Source organism: Toxotes jaculatrix, chromosome 2, assembly GCF_017976425.1.
Source record: "Toxotes jaculatrix isolate fToxJac2 chromosome 2, fToxJac2.pri, whole genome shotgun sequence".
NCBI classification, from domain to species: Eukaryota; Metazoa; Chordata; class Actinopteri; family Toxotidae; genus Toxotes; species Toxotes jaculatrix.
In genome coordinates this window covers 692,766-717,378 of record NC_054395.1, presented here as the reverse complement: position 1 = coordinate 717,378, position 24,613 = coordinate 692,766, and the positions used below count along the sequence as shown (strand labels likewise).

The following is a 24,613-nucleotide window of genomic DNA, read 5'->3' as shown; positions in this document are numbered from 1 at the left end:
TATGAGTCTGTGTGTGTGTGTGTGTCTGTGTCTTTGTCAAAAGTCTGAGTGGGTCTGAGTGGGTCTGAGTCAATACTGGGTTGTGCTGTGTGTGTGTGTGTGTGCTCTGACGAGGTCATTGAGTTTTAAAAAAGGAGGTTTCTGCTTTTCTCCAGAAATCCTGTGCTCGATTAACATTGGAGTCAATGGAGCAGTTGAGAGCTCCTCTTGTGGCTAAAAGGCACACCAAAGATAAACCGTAAATCCTACAGAAAAAGTGAACACATTGTGAGAAAGAGGACAAGTGTGGCTACAACCTTGGATAATTTCACTGCTGTAGAGTAACATTTGTGGCCGTAGTTGTAGTGTAAAGAAAAAATTTCAGAGAATTTTTTTTAAAGCCTCTCCACTCTAACCTCTCACTCTAGCCTGGAACATTCCGCAATACACACTCATTGTAAACCCTGATTTTTTCCAAATTCACTGCTGACCAGTTGGGGCTCACAGTTCAAAAACTACACAACTTAGGAAAAAGTTGAATACACCCCGAATACACAAGGCTTGTGTCTACATTTTACAGTTTGAATGGTGTTTCTAGATGAAGGCATACCAGAGCAGTCGATGTTTGAAAAAGGGGGGAAATTGGGACTCTTTTGAGCTTGTCCCATTCATTCTCTATGGGAAAATTTCGGCCCGTTTCTTGCGAATAACTTTGCGAAACGTGAATATTCTGTAGAACAAAATACAAGCACACCGAGTCCGACCGAGCCGCACGTTTTGATATATCATTTGTTGGTATGCGCTCAACGGTGTGGGAGGAGTAGCGAACCGAAAATTGGGAAGGAAGAAAACTGAGCATTTGAAAGTAAACACTAGACAATTTCCCTTTGGGAAATCGCGAGAGTGGTGCATTGCACTGCTAGTAATGTTGTGTGCTTCGCAAAACCCAGTATTGACTATTGTGTGTGTGTGTCTGTGTGCCTCTGTGTGTGTGTGTGTGTGTGTGTGTGTGTGTCTGTGTTTGTGTTTGTCTGTGTGTGCCTGAGTGGGTCTGTGTCAATACTGGGTTGTGCTTCGCACAACCCAGTATTGACTATTGTGTGTGTGTGCGTGTCTGTGTGTGCCTGAGTGGGTCTGAGTCAATACTGGGTTGTGCTTCGCACAACCCAGTATTGACTATTGTGTGTGTGTGTCTGTGTGCCTCTGTAAATATTGTGCGGTGCTCCCGCACCGCACAATATTGACTGTGGGTGTGTGTGTTTGTCTGTGTGTGCCTGAGTGGGTCTGAGTCAATACTGGGTTGTGCTTCGCACAACCCAGTATTGACTATTGTGTGTGTGTGTGTGTTTGTGTGTCTCTGTCTGTGTGTGCCTGAGTGGGTCTGTGTCAATACTGGGTTGTGCTTCGCACAACCCAGTATTGACTATTGTGTGTTTGTGCGTGTCTGTGTTTGTGTGCCTCTGTCCTGTGTGTGTCTGTGTGTGTGTGTGTTTGTGTGTCTGTGTCTGTGTCTGTGTGTGCCTGAGTGGGTCTGTGTCAATACTACTCAGTATTGACTATTGTGTGTGTGCGTGTGTCTGTGTTTGAGTGCCTCTGTCCTGTGTGCCTCTGTCAATATTGTGCGGTGCTGGCGCACCGCACAATATTGACTTTGTGTGTGTCAGTCTGTCTATGTGTGTGTCTGTGTTTGTGTTTGTCTGTGTGTGCCTGAGTGGGTCTGTGTCAATACTACAGTATTGACTATTGTGTGTTTGTGTGTGTGAGTCTCTGTGTATGTGTGTGTGTGTGTGTTTGTGTGTGTTTGTGTGTGTGTGTGTGTTTGTGTCTGAATGTGTGTGTGTGTGTGTGTGTGTGTGTGTGTGTCAGTCTGTCTGTGTGTGTCTGTGTTTGTGTTTGTCTGTGTGTACCTGAGTGGATCTGTGTCAATACTGTATTGACTATTGTGTGTGTGTGTGTGTGTATGAGTCTGTGTGTGAGTCTGTGTGTGTGTGTGTGTGTTTGTGTTTGTGTGCCTCTGTCAATATTGTGCGGTGCTGGCGCACCGCACAATATTGACTTTGTTTGTGTCAGTCTATGTGTGTGTATGTGTGTCTGTGTCAAAGACACACACACCCCTATAGTTCTTGACCCCTATAGTTCTGCTGTAGTTTTAATTACAAAGACAGAGAGACATAGAGTTATTACAGGGAGAGAGAGAGCCACAGCTCTTGCAGTCACGGTTGCCATGGGGATGAGCTTTCCCGCCGCTGAGGCAGCTCACAGGTGCTCTGACGAGCTCGTTTTCGGCCGAATCGGGCCTGCCGAACAACTGCTATCCATGGAAAAACAAAACATGGTATGGCTAAACAAACGGCACCGTCAAAGAGACAAGAGTTTAAGGAAGACCTGAATCTATTTTTTATGGTCCTACTGTCTAAAATGTGGATTTTACAGCAAGTTTCAAAAAGGGGGATTTTCTGCTTTTCTCCAAAAATCCTCTGCTCGATTAACATTGGAGTCAATGGAGCAGTTGAGAGCTCCTCTTGTCGCTAAAAGGCACGCCAAAGAAAAACTGTAAATCCTAAAGAAAAAGTAAACACATTGTGAGAGAGAGGACAAGTGTGGCTACAACTTTGGAGAATTTCACTGCTCTACAGTAAAATTTGTGGCCGTAGTCGTCGTGTAAAGAAAAAATTTCAGAGAGTTTTTTTAAAGCCTCTCCACTCTAACCTCCCACTCTAGCCTGGAACATTCCGCAATACACAATCATTGAAAAGCCTGAATTTTTTCAAAATCACTCAAGATCAGTTGGAGCTCACAGTTTAAAAACTACACAACTTATGAAAAAGTTGAATACACCCTGAATACACGAGACTTGTGTCTACATTTTACAGTTTGAATGGTGTTTCTAGGTGAAAGTATGCCAGAGCAGTAGATGTTTGAAAAAGGGGGAGAATTTGCGACTTTTTTGACCGTTTCCCATTCATTCTCTATGGGAAATTTTTCGCAGTTTTTTGCGAATAACTTTGCGAAACGTGAATATTCTGTAGAACAAAATAATAGCATAGCGAGTTAGATCGAGCCGCACGTTTTGATGTATCATTTGTTGATGTGCGCTCAACGGTGTGGGACGAGTTACGAACCGAAAATCGGGAAGGAAGTAGAAGAAGAAAAAGAAGAAGAACCGGGAGAACAAGAGTGTGCATGCTTTGCATTGCACACTAGGTACCTCTATAGCTGTGCTATAGAGGTGCCTAGTGTGCATGCAAAGCAATGCACCACTAACTAGACAATTTCCCTTTGGGAAATCGCGAGAGTGGTGCATTGCACCGCTAGTAATGTTGTGTGCTTCGCAAAACCCAGTATTGACACTATTGTGTGTGTGTGTCTGAATGTGTTTGTGTGCCTCTGTCAATATTGTGCGGTGCTTCTGCACTGCACAATATTGACTGTGTGTGTGTGTGTGTGTGTGTGTGTGTGTGTCTGTGTTTGTGTTTGTCTGTGTGTGCCTGAGTGGATCTGTGTCAATACTGGGTTGTGCTTCGCACAACCCAGTATTGACTATTGTGTGTGTGTGTGTGTGTGTATATGAGTCTGTGCGTGTGTCTGTGTTTGAGTGCCTCTGTCCTGTGTGCCTCTGTCAATATTGTGCGGTGCTGGCGCACCGCACATTATTAACTTTGTGTGTGTCAGTCTGTCTATGTGTGTGTCTGTGTTTGTTTGTGTCTGTGTGTGCCTGAGTGGGTCTGTGTCAATACTGGGTTGTGCTTCGCACAACCCAGTATTGACTTTTGTGTGTGTGTGTGTGTGTGTATGAGTCTGTGTGTGTGTGTGTGTTTGTGTTTGTGTGCCTCTGTCAATATTGTGCGGTGCTGGCGCACCGCACAATATTGACTTTGTGTGTATCAGTCTGTCTATATCTGTGTCTGTGTCAAAAGGGGGCTGTGCTACGCACAGCCCCCTTTTGACCCCTATAGTTCTGCTATAGTTTTAATTACAAAGACAGAGAGACATAGAGTTGTTACAGGGAGAGAGAGAGCCACAGCTCTTGCAGTCACGGTTGCCATGGGGATGAGCTTTCCCGCCGCTGAGGCAGCTCACAGGTGCTCTGACGAGCTCATTTTCGGCCGAATCGGGCCTGCCGAACAACTGCTATCCATGGAAAAACAAAACATGGTATCGCTAAACAAACGGCACCGTCAAAGAGACAAGACTTTAAGGAAGACCTGAATCTATTTTTTATGGTCCTACTGTCTAAAATGTGGATTTTACAGCAAGTTTCAAAAAAGGGGATTTTCTGCTTTTCTCCAAAAATCCTCTGCTCGATTAACATTGGAGTCAATGGAGCAGTTGAGAGCTCCTCTTGTCACTAAAAGGCACACCAAAGAAAAACCGTAAATCCTACAGAAAAAGTAAACACATTGTGAGAGAGAGGACAAGTGTGGCTACAAGTGTGGAGAATTTCACTGCTCTAGAGTAAAATTTGTGGCCGTAGTCATCGTGTAAATAAAAAATTTCAGAGAGTTCTTTTAAAGCCTCTCCACTCTAACCTCCCACTCTAGCCCGGAACATTCCGCAATACACACTCATTGTAAAGCCTGATTTTTTCCAAATTCACTGCTGATCAATTAGGGCTCACAGTTCAAAAACTACACAACTTTTGAAAAAGTTGAATACACCCCGAATACACGAGACTTGTGTCTACATTTTACAGTTTGAATGGTGTTTCTAGGTGAAAGTATGCCAGAGGAGATACTGTTTGAAAAAGGGGAGAATTTGCGACTTTTTTGAAAATTTCCCAGCCATTCTCTATGGGAAAATTTCGGCCGGTTTTTCGCGAATTTCTTCGCGAAACGTGAATATTCTGGAGAACAAAATACAAGCACACCGAGTCCGATCAAGCCGCACGTTTTGATGTATCATTTGTTGGGGTGCGCTCAACGGTGTGGGAGGAGTAGCGAACCGAAAGTCGACACGGAAGAAGAAGAAGAAGATGAACCGCAAGAACAATAGTGTGCATGCTTTGCATTGCACACTAGGTACCTCTATAGCTTTGCTATAGAGGTGCCTAGTGTGCATGCAAAGCAATGCACCACTAACTAGACAATTTCCCTTTGGGAAATCGCGAGAGTGGTGCATTGCACCGCTAGTATTAATACCAATGCATTCCTGTATAAGTCTATCTGAGTGTGTATCTATCTGAGTGGGTGTCTGTGTGTGTGTCTGTGTCAATGTAAGTGTGTGTGTCTTTATGTAGCTATGTCACACAATAGTGACAATACTGTGCTGTGCTACGCACAGCACAGTATTGTCACTATTGTGTGTCTGTGCAAATCTTTGACTACGTCCAGCACAGTATTGTCACTATTGTGTGTCTGTGCAAATCTCTGAGTGTGTGCCCTATGACTAAAAGCTGTGAAAATGTTGAATACCACATTGATTATTTGGACTTCATGTACATTGAATTGTGTTTCTAGGTTTACGTATGGCAGAGCTGTAGATGTTTAAAAAAGAATTTTTCATTTTTCATCCAGTCCCAATCATTTTCATTAGGAAATGAGGATTGCCAATGCTATGATACTATGATACAATACTATGATACCACAATGATACAATGAATTCATTTCACCTCCTACCATTCATTCTGTGTATCCATCTGTAGTCTTTGTCACAAACTAAACATAAACTTGAAACATAATTAGCAATTCAACAGCCATACACCGACATTTTGCAACACAGATGAACATTTTATTTTTTCCAAAAAGCTATACAGTAACCTTTTTTTTTTTAACAAAGATGAACTTAATTTTTCCAAAAAGTGATAAACTAACATTTTGCAACACAAATGTTTTTTCCAAAAAGTAACAATCTAACATTTCAGAAAAGATGAACTTAATATTTTTTTTTCAAAAAGTAATAAACTAACATTTCACAACAAAGATAAACTTGTTTTTTCCAAAAACTGATAAACATTTCACAAAAGAGATGAACTTTTTACAAAAGACGAGCATAGGAGGCCGTCTTCGTAGAGCTCTTCATCCTGAGTCTGCTGTTGTTCTTCCTAAAATATTAAAAACATTATTCATTGAGTCAGGTGGGTTGAAAGTGTTGTCCAAGCATGTATTTACACATACATACCTAAACTGACAGTATAAGATAGAACATAAAATGTTAAATGTCCCTTACTTCTCTGCTGCTGGCTTGATGTCTTCAATGAAGAGTGACTTGCTGCAGTCCTCTGGAGGTCTTCTTCCTGGGTCACTGTTGTTAGATTTAAAAGACAAATTAGTTTAAAAGACCCATGTAAACATTTTAAAAGAAAATTACAATTTCATGTAATATTACATACCTTATTTTTGCTGCAGTCTTCTGGTTCTTCATCTTCCTGTAGTCTGTATAATTGAGAGATTTAAAAGACAATTTAGTTACAGGTTTCAAAGACTGATATAAACATTTGAAGAGAAAGTTTAAAATTTTATGAAATATTACCTTATTTTTGCTGCAGATTTCTGGAGGTCTTCTTTCTGTATCTTGTATAATTGAAAGATTTAAAAAACAAATTGATTACAGGTTTCAAAGAATGATGAAAACAGTTGAAGAGAAGGTTGAGAATTTAATGAAATATGACTTCCCTTTTTTTTTTTTTGGTTGTCTTCAGTGGAGAGATTTGTTGAAGTCCTGTGGAGGTCTTCTCACTGGATCATCCTATAAAACAATGACATCATCATTTAGTTTAATCACTCAATGCACACGAATAACTTAAAAAAGGAGACATACTTACTTTGTGATGCACCTGGTTGACATGCAGCTCGGTCTTCATCTTAGCTGGATGTACCCCTTCCTGAAAGACACTCCTCACCCCAGCAAAAAATAAAAGAAACATTGCATGCAATAACAAAAACACATGATTGCTTATGTAAGCTTAGCTTAGCTAATGTAACTAATTACGTTAGCTAAGCTATTACATTACAGCTTAAGTTATCTTATACATGTTGTTCTCATTATCAAAATAGATAATGAGAAGGACATGAAATAAGATATTACAATGTTATAAAAATAAATAAATAAATACAAAAATATTAAGGAAACTTAGCATAGATAAATATATAAATACATAAATAAATGTTAAGGAAACTTAGCAAAAAAATATGTTAAATGTTAAATAAATAAATACAAAAATATTAAGGAAACTTAGCAAAAAATATGTTAAATGTTAAATAAATAAATACAAAAATATTAAGGAAACTTAGCATTAATTTAAAAATTCTATGACAGTACACCTTACATTATCTTACACATGCCGTTCTCATCATCTAAATAGATGATGAGAAGGACATGAAATAAGATATTACAATCTTAAATAAATAAATAAATACATAAATAAACGTTAAGGAAACTTAGCAATAAATTATGTTAAATAAATAAATAAATAAATACATAAATACTAAGGAAACTTAGCAATAAATTACAAAATTCTACTGTTTTACAGCTAACATTATCTTACACATGCCGTTCTCATCATCTAAATAGATGATGAGAAGGACATGAAATAAGATATTACAATGTTAATAAATAAATAAATAAATAAATATTAAGGAAACTTAGCAATAACGTCCTACAATACATCTTAAATAGTGACCCAGTTGTTCTCATCATCTCAATAGATGGTAAGAAGAACATGAGAAAATAATGCTGACCCCATTCTTAAATAAATTAATACACAAATACATACATACAATTACATTTACATAATGACAATATAAAAGCATTTCCAGCCAAGACGTGCCACTGTAACAACAAAGCTATCAAACAAAAACATTTACATATTAACAAATATATATATATATAAAAATACATACATAGTTCCTAAAAACTTAAACACAATCCTGACATAAATTACATCTAAATTAGCTACGTGTTGGCTGGAGAGGCTATTACTCAGTCAAAATACAATAAACCGGACTGTGGTAACTGTAATATGTTTGCAGAACACCTGATTGAAGACATTTATCTGAATTTGAAATATAAATGTGGTCAATGAGCGTGTTCTTTTGGGTTGTGGAATTGGTTATCAATTGAGTGTAACCTCTGGACTGAAAGAAATCTTTGATACTTTTTTTTCCTTTTGAAAGGAGGTCCTCATTAAAATCGCCACAAACAATGATGGGCTGGTGATTGAGCATGTCCAATGAGTCCAGGAGGTTTTTCAAATTTTGGAGAAAGATTCCCAATGCAAAATTTGGCGGTCTGTACACAGTCGCGATTAGAACTTTGACTGGAGCCTCAATTTTAACAACAAGAAACTCCAAATCACTGACCTGTTGCATGTACCGGCGAGGCTCTGCCTGGACATTGTCTCGACAGTACACGGCAACTCCACCTCCCTCTTTTTTGGCCATGTCCACACAGCTGTTGTAAGACAGCTGTCGGCTACGTGTGAACACGGTGTATCCCTCCAATTGAAAAATTTGGGCTACAGAAGACCCCGACAAATGAGTCTCTGTAAGGCAAAGCACATCTGCTCGTTGGAGCTCGTGATGTGCTCTCAGGTCTACCATGTGACACGGCAGGCCCTGAGTGTTGTGGTGGACAATGGTCAGAACCTTTGGAGTTTCTTTTACAGACTGTAAAAACTGTAACAATGGTCTACAGCTCTGGAAAGATGCATGATCCATACTTTCCAGAGCTGCTTTGATCTCGGGGTCAGCATAAATCTTTTTCTCATCAAAGTCAAGGATGGTGAGACCTTGGAGTGAGGTTGCGCGGCTGAGAGCGACGTACGCCATACCCGGTTCAAAAACACGCTTCAGACACACAACCGCCGACGCCATGGTCATTCCTTGAACTTTGTGGGCCGTACAGGCAAAAGCTAACTTCATGGGGAACTGCCGCCGAACAACCCCTTTCTTTTTACTTAGGCTCTCCTCAGATCTTTCGATGTACACCAAGTTATCTGAGGGACCTAAGATTTTTCGGCGGAATCTCTGTCCTGCTGTAGGATTGTCCAGCACCAGTCCAATCAGCTTGACGCCTTCTGGTGCTTTAGTTACAATGTGGCCAATGGTTCCAAATGTACCGTTCACAAGGCCGTCTTCCACATCTAAATTTCGGATCAACATAACGCGTACTCCTGGAGCAGCCATTATGTTGTCAGGCAGATCTCGTTTGTGTCCTTTAATTTCCCCAAACACAAACGTCATGCAGCCAGTTGCGGGGTCTTTTCTGAAATCCTGAGCTGCAATGCCAATCGCATCTTTGTGGAGGGCAGTTACGGTGTCGGCGTTGTGACGGTCTACTTCTTTGTTTGTGGCGTAGATGTGTAGACTCTGTGCTGGACAATGTTGACCATCAGCCACTGCCTGCGTAAGTAAGACCCTGTCTTCATCTAACAAAGGATCTTGCTTTTGCTTCACCCTGAGACGGTTCAAGAGTTCAGCAAAAGCTCGATCGTCTTTCTGTCGCATGATCTCCGTCAGGACCACCATTTTGAAGTTATCCTTCCAGAGATCAAACTGGGTCTCCTCGTACACACACAGTGGCTTGGCTTTACCAAGGGGCGGCAGTTGATAAAAGTCGCCTACAGCGAGGACAGACATGCCTCCAAATGGCTTCCGGTTTCCCCTGATCTGCTGAAATCGCCAATGCACGTAGGCAAAGAGCTCTTTGGAGACCATAGATATCTCATCGATGATGAGAATCTCAGCGTTGGACAGTGTCGCTCTGACTTCGTCCAGTGCATTCCCAAGACCTTGATAAGGTGGCTTCAAGGACCTTGGCAGTTTTAGGATGGAGTGCAACGTGTGGCCTGATATGTTAAATGCTGCTGTACCTGTGAATGCGGTCAGCAGCACTGCGGGTTGGGACATGTCTGCGTAGTCCCGAAATCTCGGGAGCTCGCGCAGAATTCTGGTTGCCTCCTGGTGAATGCACTTAATCACGTGTGATTTGCCACATCCAGCCCCTCCCGTCAGGAAGTAATAAAAAGGTTCTGGATCGTGGCCCCAGACAAGATCAAAGCACCACTGTCGAACGCTGTAGAAAACGGAAGCCTGAGTTTCGTTCAGACTTTGGTACATTTTCCTAACAAAGTCTGGACTCAACTCTGGAGCTTCTATCCTAATGATAGAGCTCCCCCTGTCCTTCCGAGTGTCAAATTCCGGGACATCTTCATTAGATTGGTCCTGATCTACAGGTTCACGCTCAGCCAGGCACTCCAGCCGGTCCACTTCGACTTCGGGCGCGAAAGAGTTCCAGGCATTCACGAGAGGACCGCACTCTTGAAGCTTTTTCAACGCAGCTTCAATATTTTTTCCTTTGCCCTCGTAACGTTTTTGGTTGCGACCCACGATGTCATCTACTCTCATACCCCACTTCACACCGCGCTTATAATACTGTTCGTAAGTGGGGTACGCTTCATCTCTCAGATCGTCGTCGAATCGATGTGGGAGATAAAGTTTCAGCAATCTTCTATAAAATTTTTCCGGAGTCTTTTTTTCAGAGAAGCGAGTATATCTAATGATTGCTGGTTTTCCTGTGGTTCTCTTAACAATATAGCCTTGATTATTTTGTAAAGGAATGGCTTTTTGGCTTTCCATCTGCTGGCCGTAGAGTACCCTGTACTCGGACGCAAACTCGGCCAGACACATACGCTCAAACTCTGCACTGAGAGGTCTGTTGGCGTATTTTTCAGGCAACCCCGACATCCATACGTCCTCTGACCCGGGTTCCATTTTCTCCAGTCTACCCATGGGGTGACTCATTTTCAGACCTTCTTCGTCGGTCTGAAGAAACACCACGGATCGGGAGCACCTCTTGAGGCGCAAGCTGCAGGTACGAGCTACGGCCTCTTGAGCGCTGACCTCTCTGTGTTTAGAGTAGGCCTGCATAATTTTTTTCATTTCGTCTCGCTCGTTGACGTTCGAATTTTTAACATCTTTGACGACGTTCTTAAGGAATTCCGTCATCTCGTGCTCCGGTTTGGACACATACGACATCATGTACATGATGCAGCTGTAGTCGTCTATGACGTATTGGATGTCCATGTTGGCGTTCCAGGCTCTAATTAATGTGGGATTGTAGGCATTAACCCAACAATCATTTGGATGGCGCCTCAGTATCACGACATGGCTGTTTGCCAGTAGCTCGACGGCATCGAAGTATTCATCGTAAGTTAATTTGCACTGGCAAAGCAAGTCTGTCAAACTACTGAACGAAGCGCCTGGATCCATAAGCAGATCTCTGAGCGGCTGGAGCTTTTTCTTGGCCGATTTTCGCTGTCTATCGAGGGACTTCTTTTGCTCCATTACGTGCGCGATGTAGTCTGCATCTTTTGGACATTTCTTTTGGAGGGTATCAATAGTGGGGGGCCTGGTGATGAATGTTTTATCCATCGGAAGTTTTGGAAAGCCGAACCTGCAGGAAACATTTCCCTTCTTACAGGACTTTGAATGTTTCCTGCTGTGCACCTGGACCTCTGACACTATTTTGTGCAGTTCCGGATCTGTGTCAGGGTCGGGCATTTTACAACTAATGTATCGATCGATAAATTCCATAACCGTTACATCGAGGTCGTCTTCAAATTTAGGCGCATTTTTAATCCAAATTAGCATGTGAATGTGCGGGCTTCCCCTGGCTTGGAACTCCACGCGGTAAAAATAATCCTCTACTTCGCCAATCGGTTGCGCCGGTGAGAGGATGAGGTTCGTCATCAGAGCGTCCACTCTTTTTTCAAACACGCGCATCACTGTTACGGGGTTGCTTCTTAAAATATCGCATTTGGCTTTCCAGTCTAAGTCTGAAAAGTCGCCTCGTTCGCCCTGCTGAGCTTTGAGGATCTCTATGACCTCAGGCCATCTCATCTCAGCAGCGGAGAAGGTGGCAAAAAATGTCGGTTTCCCAATTTGACGAACCATGGCGTGGACATCTCGAAGGGTTTTGTGCCAATAGGCTGGAGTGCCTCTAAGGGGCTGCATGAACCTGGTCGCATCTTGGTCCATAATGAGCCGTTCAAGTTCGTCCCTATTCTGGAGCATGAGATTATTAACCGTACGGCCGTCACGGGTTTTAGACTTTCCTTTACGCATTTGAATAGACATGCTATGCGTCGCGAGGTGAGTCTCTGTAACAAATTGCGCAAAGAAAAGATAACTCTGGTCACTTGCAAAGCGCGGATCTGCAGCAAAGAGCCGACAATTAAAGTACAGGCTCGGGGACAGGGAGACGGTTCGACGCTCATCCAATGTGTTCTCACCTGTCGGAAACTGCACAGGAAAGGCCATGGCCTCTAAGTTTGGTACGGCGAAAAACGCGACCGGTTGGTTGCCTTGCGCGGGTGCAACACTAAATATGCCATCGCCATACGAAAGGATTTCCTGTGCAATGTCGGGGGGCTGCATGCAAGTGTCCAGTGTCAGGCCCGGTCTCAGCTCCTCCTGTTCTTCGTCAGCGGCCGTGGTTTGCTGACGAGGAACCTCTAGCTGTTCTGGCTCATTTTCACTTTTAAACACCTCTTCTAAATCAATGTCCCAGTCTGCCTCTGGAATGTTCTCCTCTTCACCATGCAGACTGTCGAAAGAGACACTCTCGTCAACATTTATGTCCCTGTAGTCCGAATGTTGTTCTTTTAATTTAGCCAGGCCAGCAAGTACATTCTTCATGTTGACAGTATAAAAATGTTGGTATCCTTTGTACTGGATACGCCTTTTTAGTTTTACTTGAAGCAGCTGCGCTTCAGACCTAGGCCTTGGCAGACTGTTCACGGTTGCTTCCACCTCTGATGGAACGCAAACAACGGCTCCGTGAACAGCTCTCTGTTGGCCTTTTGGCAGAGCAACAATTTTCGCAAAAGGCAGGATTTTTGCAATCAACTGCCTTTCTAGCACATTAAGTACAGCCAATTCTGGGGGGATGGGCGCTAACTCCAAATTGTTGCAGACTGCCATGGGTGGCATGCATCCTCTGCTAAGGTGATTGTCGCAGGTATAGCATATCCACTCAGACAGTCTCTCTTGTGGCATAGTGCAAGGGGAAGAGCACTCGCTATCACAAAAATGAACAAAGTTTCCTGTCAAGCATGCTGCTGCCACTTTTAGGTTTTTGCTATATTTTCCCCTGTTACATGCTTTGACCTGATTTGGAAACATTGTTCGGTTACACACTGTACAAATATAAGTTGGGCCATGTCTAATAGATTCCCGAAAAGAAGCTATGGCTACTTCCATTACGGGATCGATCAGGGGCTGGGGACGGTGGGGGACAATTTGTCTGTATTTTCTTTTAATTTTGAGAGCTTTATGCATTTTGAAAAAAATGCAATTTACATTATCTTTGGTCAATTCATTCAATCTCTGCTGATTACGAAGAATACAGCGCAATCTAAATTGTGCATCATCACTATATCTCGCTTTGGCATTTTTCTTCTTTTTTTGCCTGTACTCCTGGTTGCATGCGTACCTTGCTTGCATATATGCTTTCTTATGTCTTCTAGCATCAAGATTAATTTTATATTTCTGGGACATAGATTTCTGTTTTTGAGTTCGAAAAGCAGGATCTGCCTTGTACTTTTCGGTGAAGCTTTTTTGCTTTCTGATTCGATAAAGAAAATCTTGGGAATATTTCCTTTTTTCTTTCTGAATTTTTTTCATTCTAAATCTTGAACACGTTGCATATTTGATTTTTTGACTTTGGGCTCGTTTTTTCCTTTTAAGTTCACATGACACTAGTGCTTGTTGCTCTGTTCTGACACTGGCTTTTCGAATGGCTTTTCGTCGCCGTTGCTTAGGCAGCTTTGAGACACTTGCTGATGAGAGGGGTGCCCTCGAGACATGTTCTGCTACAGTAGGGAGAACTTTCCTAGAGGCTTTGGCAGGCGGAAGGAGAACTTCACTAGGAACTTCACTAGGAACTTCACTAGGAACTTCTGGTGCTGGTGGGAGAGCTGTCCTGGATACATTTTGTGCCAGAGATGCATCAGGACGTTCTTGGGAACCAATGGCTTCGAATGACACCGGCACAAACTCATAAGTGGCAGAAGGTCCGCGATTTGCGAAGAGTTTGAGCAGGTGTTCAGCCAAGTCACTGATTTTTGAGAAGGTCTTCATAATTGCAGTTCCGTTGGGGTGAGGTAAGCCCACCGTGTTTCTTGAGTGTGAATCATACACACCATACATGCCTGATCGGTTGCGGAAAACTGCAATGCATTCTGGACTTACTATAATTAAAGCCAGATTGACTTCACCTGACAGACACTCTAACTGTGTGGCAAGGGGCAGACACCAATCCTGGTTGCCACTGAGTTTTACAAGTCCACACCTAATTTCAGGCATGTGGACAGTATACATTGCTGTGTCAGTCAGGACTTGTTTTGGTAATTCTTCCACAGTGAGATGGTCACTCTGGAATCTGTTCTCCAGGATGAGCTGTCGCTTTACACCTACATAAAGCGAATCTCCCTTTGCCAGCACCCTATCGAGGGCCGCAGTGTTAAACTGACAGCCCTCGTTCTCATACGCCAGAAAAGTCAGGGACATGCAGGTACACTGGTGGTTTCTAGAGAAGTCGCTGTACCTCATGTCGCTCTGACTATGACTGGCCCTAACACTTACATTAAACGGCTGAGTAACCTGAAATAGGGATAAATTATTATCATTATCATAAAGGTTTACTTTTAATTTAATTTTATCATATCATTATTACATCACTTGTTATTAGATTTATTATTAGTTATTAACATTAGTTGTAGTAATGACCTGTTTCATGTGCTACAATCATGAAATGAGTTTCAGCAAATGTGATTAATAGCATTTTACCTAGTGCAGATTTAATCAAATTACTAGTCACCCCTTGTTATCTTGAACAAAGTTTGAAAGAGAAATTTGTGCCTCCTACATCCCTAAGACTTGTCACACCTTTCCCTAAATGAAAATATTCATAAACATTTTAATTTATACTGCAATGGCAGTGTATTAAAAAAAAATCTTCTTTACATGTGTAAAGCGCTTTGAGACAATTTTGATTGTGGAAGGCGCTATATAAATAAAATTGAATTGAATTGAATTGAAATGTGAGTCAATGGCACAGAAAGGTTTTTTTTTTTTTTAATTATTAAAAGGCTTAAAAATGAAAACTAGTTTTGTTATGCATTTCAGTTAAAACCAAGAGCGCTCTGCCTCAAACAAAAACACTTTATGAAGCCAACGATAGACCCGAATATAAAAGTTCTTACTTTTTTAGCTGGGGAACAAGAGGTGGAGAGTCCATCATCGATGATCCAGGGCCAGCTGGTTGATGAGGGAAATGGCGTCTGGACGGTCTTTAATAAGAGATAACACCAATTAATATTTATATATGAGGCAACACAATACACCAAGTTGATACAAGAAAAGTTTCCCAAATGTATTTCAATAACTCACTGGCATCTGTGAACTGCAGAGAAAGATAATGCTATCACAAATGTTAAATTAAGCAGTTTTATGTAGTTACAGCTGATTTTACAGTAAATGTTCTGTGTTTGTCAGTTGTGGAGTAAATACCTTAGCTGGGCGAGGAGAGCGACGGGCTCTGGGTACAGCTGGTGAAGGGGGTGAAGGGGTCTTCATCCTGGCCGTCTGGGAAAAATAATAATAATTCAGTACAATAGAGACTTTAATGACATTATTGACTTGATTCAAGAGGAATAATATTTACCTTCGCAACCGGAGAACAGCAGGGGGTCGCTGCATCACCCAAACCACAGGACAACCTGACTGGAGGCGATCCAACCAGCTGTTGACACATGATAACAAACATGTTAAACTTCATGTCTCAGTGAAGACATTGTGTGTTCTGTGTGAGATTGTGTTTGTTCTGGCAGAAAGTAACATACGTTGGTCACTGAAGTTTGGGTGCGGGGGGGGTGTCCGTCCATGGTCCTGGACCGTCTCACCACAGGAACCGGGCTGGAGGGGGCGTCGTCCTCCAGTCCCCGTGACACCCCGGTTGGAGGTAATCCAACCAGCTGTTGACAGATGACAAATATATTAAAATTCAGACAGAGAGGACAGTGTAGTTATGTCTCCATGAAAACGCCATGTCAACTGTAAACACTGACGGTGTGTGCCAATTGTGTAACATACGTTGTTCACTGGAGACTGGCGGCTGTGGGGGCGTCTCTCCCTGGTCCTGCGACGCCTGGCTGCTGCCGGGGAGGCCACCTGCACGGTCAAATAAAGCATAGCACCAGTAACTGTAAGGAACAAGATGAAACTTTATAATACAGCTGAGAAGAGATGTCACACAATTTACCTTCTTGCCCGCTGGAGGAGACTTGCAGTCCACCACGCCACACAGGTCAGAAGGAGACACTTCCTCCATGGCACGAAGAGCCATGCCACTGAACCACTTTGGATTCAGTGGAAGGAAGGACTCCTCCTTCTGTGAAAGACACAAAAAAAGACAAAGACACATGAACATTTGTCTGGTTAAATACACAAAGTTTAAATACTCACCAGTTAACTTGAAGGACAAAAAAAAAAAAAAAAAGTTAGAAAAATAACTCACCCGCTGCTGAGCCACACTGGCCTGGCCGGAAACCTGCGACTGGTAAAGTTTAGATGACATATTTGATTAAATAGGTGCTTTTATAATTACGACTGTGAACCCGTTGAGAAAAATGTATTCATAAACACATGTAAACACACAAAATAGTATAAAAGAAAAACCTTACCTTGCTGCTCTGACCCACAACCCTCCACTGGAAGGGGTCAGGAGACAGTGGAGCACGTACCTCACCCTTCACAACCAGCTTAGGAGAGAATCTCCTAAGTGGCGGTGAAGGTGTAGGAGACACCTGGGGAGGTGGAGGCGGTGTCTCGAGGAACCAGTCCGTGGTGCTCCACAGCAACTGCGTGAGGATCCCCATCCCCTCACGGTCGGACAGATGGACCTGCAGACATAACAATAGAAACCCATTTACAGACAAAGTTCAACTGTAAAAAAAAAAAAAAAAAAAAAGTAGGTGCTGTTGACTAAATATTTCACATAAACACACAAGGAATTATTAGAATATTTCTATCACACATAGATATACTACTTACGCCGTCTCTGCTCCACAGCTCCAAGCGCGTACGGGGGAAGTGCTCCGCCGCAGGGAAGTACCTCAACCCTAAAAATATAAAAGGGAGAAAAAAAAAATAACAGTCATTAAAACATCCATACATGTATTTTGACTTTTTGTTCATTACTATATTTTCACACACATTTTAAGTACATTTCTTATTCTTCTCTTTATTGAGATGATATTTATTTTTTTACACACCCATACGAGCTGCCACGCGGTGGTACTCTTGCCGAAGGAGGACCTGGTGCGTCTCATCCTCCTTCAGGCGGGGCGGGAAGTCCAGCACAAAGACCTGTAGAAAACAAAATTTTACAAAACAAAACATGTTTCTTACCAATTTACATTTTCATTCAAAATCACACACATTAAAATAATAACACATTAATTTTTAAAAACTCATACATTTAATCTAATTAATCAATGTACTTCTACTACTAATACAACAGGCATAAAATAAAGCTTACCTCCGGCCAGCGGCTCCTCACAGCAGTGAGGAAACGAGCAAAGTCGACGGCCGCCTCGTCGATGGTCCTGCTGGCAGTCAGGTTGTTACTGGGGGCTAGAACACAGACAGCATGAGGGGACCGAGGAAGTACAACATGTTGGACCTCAGTCCGCAGCTCAGCGGCGTGAGCCCCAGGGGTTGACATGATACCAAAAGAATACTTAGCTTCTGGCATCACGGCGAACCCGTCAGCAATGGACCGGAGATGGGAGTCCCCAACAATCAGAATGAACTGCAACAGAGAAGATTTCTTTAGCATGAAAATCATTTACGCCTCTCCAGATCAACTACTTCCTTCATAAACTGCACAATAATAACAATACCTTCTTGTCAGGAGACTCCGGTGGGATGACCAACTTGTGGCTCCGTCCAGTGAGCTTTGAAGTTGGCCACCTCAGCACCCGATGGCGGTAACCAGTACCGCGGCCTGTTTAGTAAAGAACAAGACAGATAAATGTAAAATTGAATGAAGGAAAGCAAAGCAGGAAATGTCAACAATCATTCATTTTTACCAGTAAAAAAGTACAGGAAAGAAAATGACTTTCAAAAGTTTAATATTGATGATGAATAGATTTACGGATCATTTAGGGATAAAACAGGTAGATACTCACGTGCACGAACTTCGGCACGCACATCACCCGGGCTCCAGAACGGCTTGGCTGGGGGTGAAGATCCAACCGCCTGATGACAGATACAATAACAATAATAATCATAAACATTTTTCAAAACTCTCTAGGTGACTTTACATCTCATAAAATGAACAGTGAAATTTAATAAAGCTAAGATAAAAACAAACACTTTCAAACAAAATATAACACAAATTTAAAAAGTAATACAAACATTTTAAACACAAGTACATGTGTGACTGTAAGCACATTAAACTTGTCTCTCTATGTCTGTGTGAGAGTGAGTTGTGGTAGTAACGTACGTTGCTGACTGGAGCTCGGGAGCAGGGGGGGCGGGTCTCCTTGGTCCTCTTGGTCCTTGACCCTCTGGAAGGCTCCTCTCCAGCCGGGGGGGACACCGTCTGATGAAACAGTAACATCAAAGACATGGCAGTTCCATACTGAACTCAGCACTTATGAAGAAAGCAACAGATGTAACATTTCTACAGCCATTTTCATGCAGACATTTGTCATTGTAACACAGAAACGTATCTACTGTGTAAGTACCTCCAGGGGGGGGGCGAACGACGTCAGCTCCTCCAGGTCGAGCTTCCTCCATCGCTGCTTCGCCGCCGCCGACTTCTTGGACTTCCTTGGCATCCTGCCGACAGAAGTTCAAGACAAAAAAAAAAAAAAAACAAGAGAAATGCTTCTCAAACGTTAGATAGACTAACCTAACGAACTAACCTGAACCTAACCTAAATCTAAACTATACCTAATATGCCTAACTTAATATATAAAATGAAATGTGACACAGATGTGAGGACAGATTACAGCAGAGAGAGAGAGTGATGAAACAATGATGTAGTGAATTTGTGTGTGGGTGATGTGGTGATACTGCTCTGAGAAAGACGATCAATAGCTGGGACAGCACTGGAAACCTTCAATCTTATCTGCAAAAAAAAGAAATGTCTCAAATGTTACAAGTCAATAGTAGGAACATGCTCATAGCATAACAGACACGTTAAACATCTATGCTTGTCATGATGTGTGTGTCTGTGGGCACAGAATTTACTTTATAATTCTATCTCATAATTTATAACAATAATAGATTGTAATTATAATACTATATACATTTTTATAATACATGGTATTATAGTAATAGTTTATTCCTCAAGACAAAGAATTACCATAACACTATAAATATGCACCAACAAATAACACCAACTTCAGCAAATGTAACAGATTTTATCAACAGCAAAATGCACATTACCAAAAGCAAAAACACAGGGAGAAAGGTGTTTTTCCCTGGTCAAAAGGCAGTATTTAAAACTACAGTCACACACTAAACAACAAATCATGAGGCAGTAATGTCTAGCTTCAGCAAGCTTACTTTTAGCACCGTTAGCTTTTCGCTGAGCGTAATGTTTTTCTATAGAAAAAGCAAAGTCACTGCTATAACACTATAAATATGCACCCACAAATAACACCAACTTCAGCAAATGTAACAGATTTTACCAACAGCAAAATGCACATTACCAAAAGCAAAAACACTCATGTATGAAATACTTCATTTTCTACTTAATCAAGGTAGAGTGTAAAACTTTATTTAAAAAAAATTAAGAATGATATTTTTCCAACTCCAGAAAAAATACTTTAAGTCACAGTTTATCACAGACAACCAAACAAACACAGGGAGAAAGGTGTTTTTCCCTGGTCTAAAGGCAGTATTTAAAACTACAGTCACACACTAAACAACAAATCATGAGGCAGTAATGTCTAGCTTCAGCAACCTTACTTTTAGCAGCGTTAGCTTTTCACTGAGCGTAATGTTTTTCTATAGAAAAAGCAAAGTCACTGCTATAACACTATAAATATGCACCCACAAATAACACCAACTTCAGCAAATGTAACAGATTTTACCAACAGCAAAATGCACATTACCAAAAGCAAAAACACAGGGAGAACGGTGTTTTTCCCTGGTCAAAAGGCAGTATTTAATACTACAGTCACACACTAAACAACAAATCATGAGGCAGTAATGTCTAGCTTCAGCAAGCTTACTTTTAGCACCGTTAGCTTTTCGCTGAGCGTAATGCTTTTCTATAGAAAAGACAAAGTCACTGCTGTTGCTTATAGCGCGATTCTCAGCAGCGGAGCGAACAGCGTTGACTTTGATGTCACCGATGTACCACAACCGTGTACCGGCGTTAGCTGATAGCAAGACTTAAGGTTCTTATATAGCAACAGGCCGACCACAAATAATTAAACACATTAACCGAAATCACAATACAGTAATGTCTAGCGTAATCTCACGTCTATTAACGATGTCAGTACGCTAATGTTTGTCACCGCTATTGGCTTAGAGCGTGACTCCGAGCAGTGGAGGGGAGCTCCGGCTCTGTTAGCGGAGGCTAACGGAGCTAGGAGGCTCCGTCTGCTGCTCCGCTAAAGAATAACGGACATACGCAGCTTGGTTAGCTTCTTTAGCTACTTCTTCCTCAACAGTTAACTGGCGAAGCAAAGGAAGCGGACGAAGCAAGCAAACGGCGCTAGCGGACGACGCTAGCGGAGCTAACGGCGCAGCTAGCTCGGATTAACATAGTTGTACAGAAACAGACCGACCAAAAACAAGTACATCCACTTGTTCCACAATAATGAGAAATCACTATATATCACACGTCAATAATATCTAGCTTCAGTAAAACCACCTTTACTAACAATTTCAGTATGCTAATGTGTGTCAAACAGAACAGCCTCTTACCTATGATGAGATCAAAGGGTGTCGATCAGCCCCGGGCCAGTGCTTTTATATCAAGGCGAAATAAAATGCACACGGAACTGTCCAATCAGAGTCTTCCTGTGTCTCATCCGACGTGATCTGTCAAATCAGATGGCCGATATCTGTGAACTTGACACAGACACGTATGCGCCGTTCACACGTTCGAGTCCGAGCAGTCACACTGCATTTCATTATTAATATTTATTTTTATTAATGTATTATAATACAACACATTAATGAAAACACAAACGTTAACTTTTTTACTTTCTTTTTTTATTTTTTTGGTGATTAACTCCACTCCTCACAATGTATAGAGACTGTGAATTAATTTTTACCCTTTAAATGCAAATGCAAAGTGTATTTTCTTGTGCAGGGATTATCAGTTTAGGATATGTCAACAACACTGATTTTGAAAAGTTATCCCTTTTTGTAATATTAGAAAAAATATTTTAAAAAAATAATATTATCTCTAAAAGAATTTCCATAAATAAATAACCTTCATAAAAATATAAAACATAACACATGTATGTTATATTTTCAACTCTGAAATGAAATTTATTTCAAAGATGTAAATTTAAAAAAAGTATAAAAACTGACATAATTCCAACAAATGAATGTTATAAAATGAGATGGAAACTCTGAGTTGGTAATTCTCTCTCTCTCTCTTTTTATATATATAGACACACACATATATATACACATATGCACACACGCATTTATATGTATACATATACATATACATATATATATATATATATATATATATATATATATATGTCTATGTCTATGTCTATGTCTGTGTCTGTGTGTATTCTGTGTGTGTCAGAGTGTGTCTGTATTTGTGTGTACTTGTGTTTCTGTATGCCTGAGTGGGTCTGTGTCAATAATGGGTTGTGCTTCGCACAACCCATTATTGACACTATTGTGTGTGTGTCTCAGTGTATCTGTGTGTCTGTGTGTGCCTGAGTGGGTCTTTGTCAATTGTGCGGTGCTGGCGCACCGCACAATATTGACTTTGTGTGTGTCAGTCTGTCTATGTGTGTGTCTGTGTTTGTGTGTGTCTGTGTGTGCCTGAGTGGGTCTGTGTCAATACTGGGTTGTGCTTCGCACAACCCAGTATTGACTATTGTGTGTGTGTGTGTGTGTGTGTATGAGTCTGTGTGTGAGTCTGTGTGTGTGTGTGTGTTTGTGTTTGTGTTTGAGTGCCTCTGCCAATATTGTGCGGTGCTACCGCACCGCACAATATTGACTGTGTGTGTGTGTGTGTGTGTGTATGAGTCTGTGTGTGCCTGAGTGGGTCTGTGTCAATACTGGGTTGTGCTTCGCACAACCCAGTATTGACTATTGTGTGTGTGTCTGTGTGCCTCTGTAAATATTGACTGTGTGTGTGTGTGTGTATGTGTAAGTGTGTCTGTGTCTTTGTCAAAAGGGAGCTGTGCTACGCACAGCTCCCTTTTGACTTCTATAGTTCTGCTATAGTTTTAATTACAAAGACAGAGAGACATAGAGTTATTACAGGGAGAGAGAGAGCCACAGCTCTTGCAGTCACGGTTGCCATGGGGATGAGCTTTCCCGCCGCTGAGGCAGCTCACAGGTGCTCTGACGAGCTCATTTTCGGCCGAATCAGGCCTGCCGAACAACTGCTATTCATGGAAAAACAAAACATGGTATCGCTAAACAAACAGCACCGTCAAAGAGACAAGACTTTAAGGAAGACCTGAATCTATTTTTTATGGTCCTACTGTCTAAAATGTGGATTTTACAGCAAGTTTCAAAAAAGGGGATTTTCTGCTCTTCTCCAAAAATCCTCTGCTCGATTAACATTGGAGTCAATGGAGCAGTTGAGAGCTCCTCTTGTCGCTAAAAGGCCCGCCAAAGAAAAACCGTAAATCCTACAGAAAAAATGAACACATTGTGAGAGAGAGGACAAGTGTGGCTACAAGTGTGGAGAATTTCACTGCTCTAGAGTAAAATTTGTGGCCGTAGTCATCGTGTAAATAAAAAATTTCAGAGAGTTCTTTTAAAGCCTCTCCACTCTAACCTCCCACTCTAGCCCGGAACATTCCGCAATACACACTCATTGTAAACCCTGATTTTTTCCAAATTCACTGCTGATCAGTTAGAGCTCACAGTTAAAAAACTACACAACTTTTGAAAAAGTTGAATACACCCCGAATACACGAGACTTGTGTCTACATTTTACAGTTTGAATGGTGTTTCTAGGTGAAAGTATGCCAGAGGAGATACTGTTTGAAAAAGGGGAGAATTTGCGACTTTTTTGAAAATTTCCCAGCCATTCTCTATGGGAAAATTTCGGCCGGTTTTTCGCAAATTTCTTCGCGAAACGTGAATATTCTGGAGAACAAAATACAAGCACACCGAGTCCGATCGAGCCGCACGTTTTGATGTATCATTTGTTAGTGTGCGCTCAACGGTGTGGGACGAGTTACGAACCGAAAGTCGGGGCGGAAGAAGAAGAAGAAAAATCCACAGAATAACAGTAGTGTGCATTGCTTTGCATTGCACACTAGGTACCTCTATAGCTTTGCTATAGAGGTGCCTAGTGTGCATGCATAGCAATGCACCACTAACTAGACAATTTCCCTTTGGGAAATCGCGAGAGTGGTGCATTGCACTGCTAGTAATGTTGTGTGCTTCGCAAAACCCAGTATTGACACTATTGTGTGTGTGTGTGTCTGAATGTGTGTGTGCGTGTGTGTGTGTCTGTGTTTGTGTTTGTCTGTGTGTGCCTGAGTGGGTCTGTGTCAATACTGGGTTGTGCTTCGCACAACCCAGTATTGACTATTGTGTGTGTGTGTGTGTGTGTGTGTATGAGTCTGTGCGTGTGTCTGTGTTTGAGTGCCTCTGTCAATATTGTGCGGTGCTGGCGCACCGCACAATATTGGCTTTGTGTGTGTCAGTCTGTCTATGTGTGTGTCTGTGTTTGTGTGTGTCTGTGTGTGCCTGAGTGGGTCTGTGTCAATACTGGGTTGTGCTTCGCACAACCCAGTATTGACTATTGTGTGTGTGTGTGTGTGTATGAGTCTGTGTGTGAGGGTGTGTGTGTGTGTGTGTGTGTGTGTGTTTGTGTTTGTGTTTGTGTTTGAGTGCCTCTGTCAATATTGTGCGGTGCTGCCGCACCGCACAATATTGACTGTGGGTGTGTGTGTGTGTGTGTTTGTCTGTGTGTGCCTTCGCACAACCCAGTATTGACTATTGTGTGTGTGTCTGTGTGCCTCTGTAAATATTGACTGTGTGTATGTGTGTGTGTGTCTGTGTCTACGCACAGCCCCCTTTTGACCCCTATAGTTCTGCTATAGTTTTAATTACAAAGACAGAGAGACATAGAGTTGTTACAGGGAGAGAGAGAGCCACAGCTCTTGCAGTCACGGTTGCCATGGGGATGAGCTTTCCCGCCGCTGAGGCAGCTCACAGGTGCTCTGACGAGCTCATTTTCGGCCGAATCGGGCCTGCCGAACAACTGCTATCCATGGAAAAACAAAACATGGTATCGCTAAACAAACGGCACCGTCAAAGAGAGAAGACTTTAAGGAAGACCTGAATCTATTTTTTATGGTCCTACTGTCTAAAATGTGGATTTTACAGCAAGTTTCAAAAAAGGGGATTTTCTGCTTTTCTCCAAAAATCCTCTGCTCGATTAACATTGG

The 24,613-nt window shown here is 42.0% G+C and overlaps 1 protein-coding gene and 2 long non-coding RNA genes across 3 annotated transcripts; all 3 read right to left on the bottom strand.

Annotated features, from left to right (window-relative positions):
- Window positions 1–5,964: 5,964 nt before the first annotated feature.
- Window positions 5,965–6,447, bottom strand: LOC121193724. The gene is made up of 3 exons (XR_005895312.1): window positions 6,308–6,447; window positions 6,145–6,219; window positions 5,965–6,019 (listed from the first exon to the last, which is right to left on the bottom strand). It is a non-coding gene; the product is annotated as an uncharacterized LOC121193724 (long non-coding RNA).
- A 9,041-nt stretch (window positions 6,448–15,488) lies between these two features.
- LOC121193741 lies at window positions 15,489–15,933 on the bottom strand. The gene is made up of 3 exons (XR_005895317.1): window positions 15,821–15,933; window positions 15,643–15,720; window positions 15,489–15,555 (listed from the first exon to the last, which is right to left on the bottom strand). It is a non-coding gene; the product is annotated as an uncharacterized LOC121193741 (long non-coding RNA).
- A 142-nt stretch (window positions 15,934–16,075) lies between these two features.
- On the bottom strand, window positions 16,076–18,823 carry LOC121187946. Its single transcript, XM_041047382.1, has 11 exons — window positions 18,731–18,823; window positions 18,487–18,585; window positions 18,170–18,239; window positions 17,882–17,985; window positions 17,518–17,790; window positions 17,252–17,345; window positions 17,031–17,098; window positions 16,661–16,879; window positions 16,495–16,533; window positions 16,240–16,368; window positions 16,076–16,132 (listed from the first exon to the last, which is right to left on the bottom strand). The coding sequence occupies exons 1-11, from the start codon at window positions 18,821–18,823 to the stop codon at window positions 16,076–16,078; spliced, it is 1,245 nt and encodes a 414-aa protein (XP_040903316.1).
- Between the last annotated feature and the right edge of the window lie 5,790 nt (window positions 18,824–24,613).

Bases quoted from the DNA above. Each gene is read 5' to 3' on its own strand.
- LOC121187946 (XM_041047382.1), bottom strand. From the start codon at position 18,823: ATGCCAAGGAAGTCCAAGAAGTCGGCGGCGGCGAAGCAGCGATGGAGG. The intron at 17,791-17,881 runs GTATTGTTATTA...TCTCTGTTGCAG, and splicing joins CGGAGTCTCCTGACAAGAAG to TTCATTCTGATTGTTGGGGA. The intron at 16,369-16,494 runs GTGAGTTATTTT...TGTCTTTCACAG, and splicing joins CCAGTGTGGCTCAGCAGCGG to AAGGAGGAGTCCTTCCTTCC.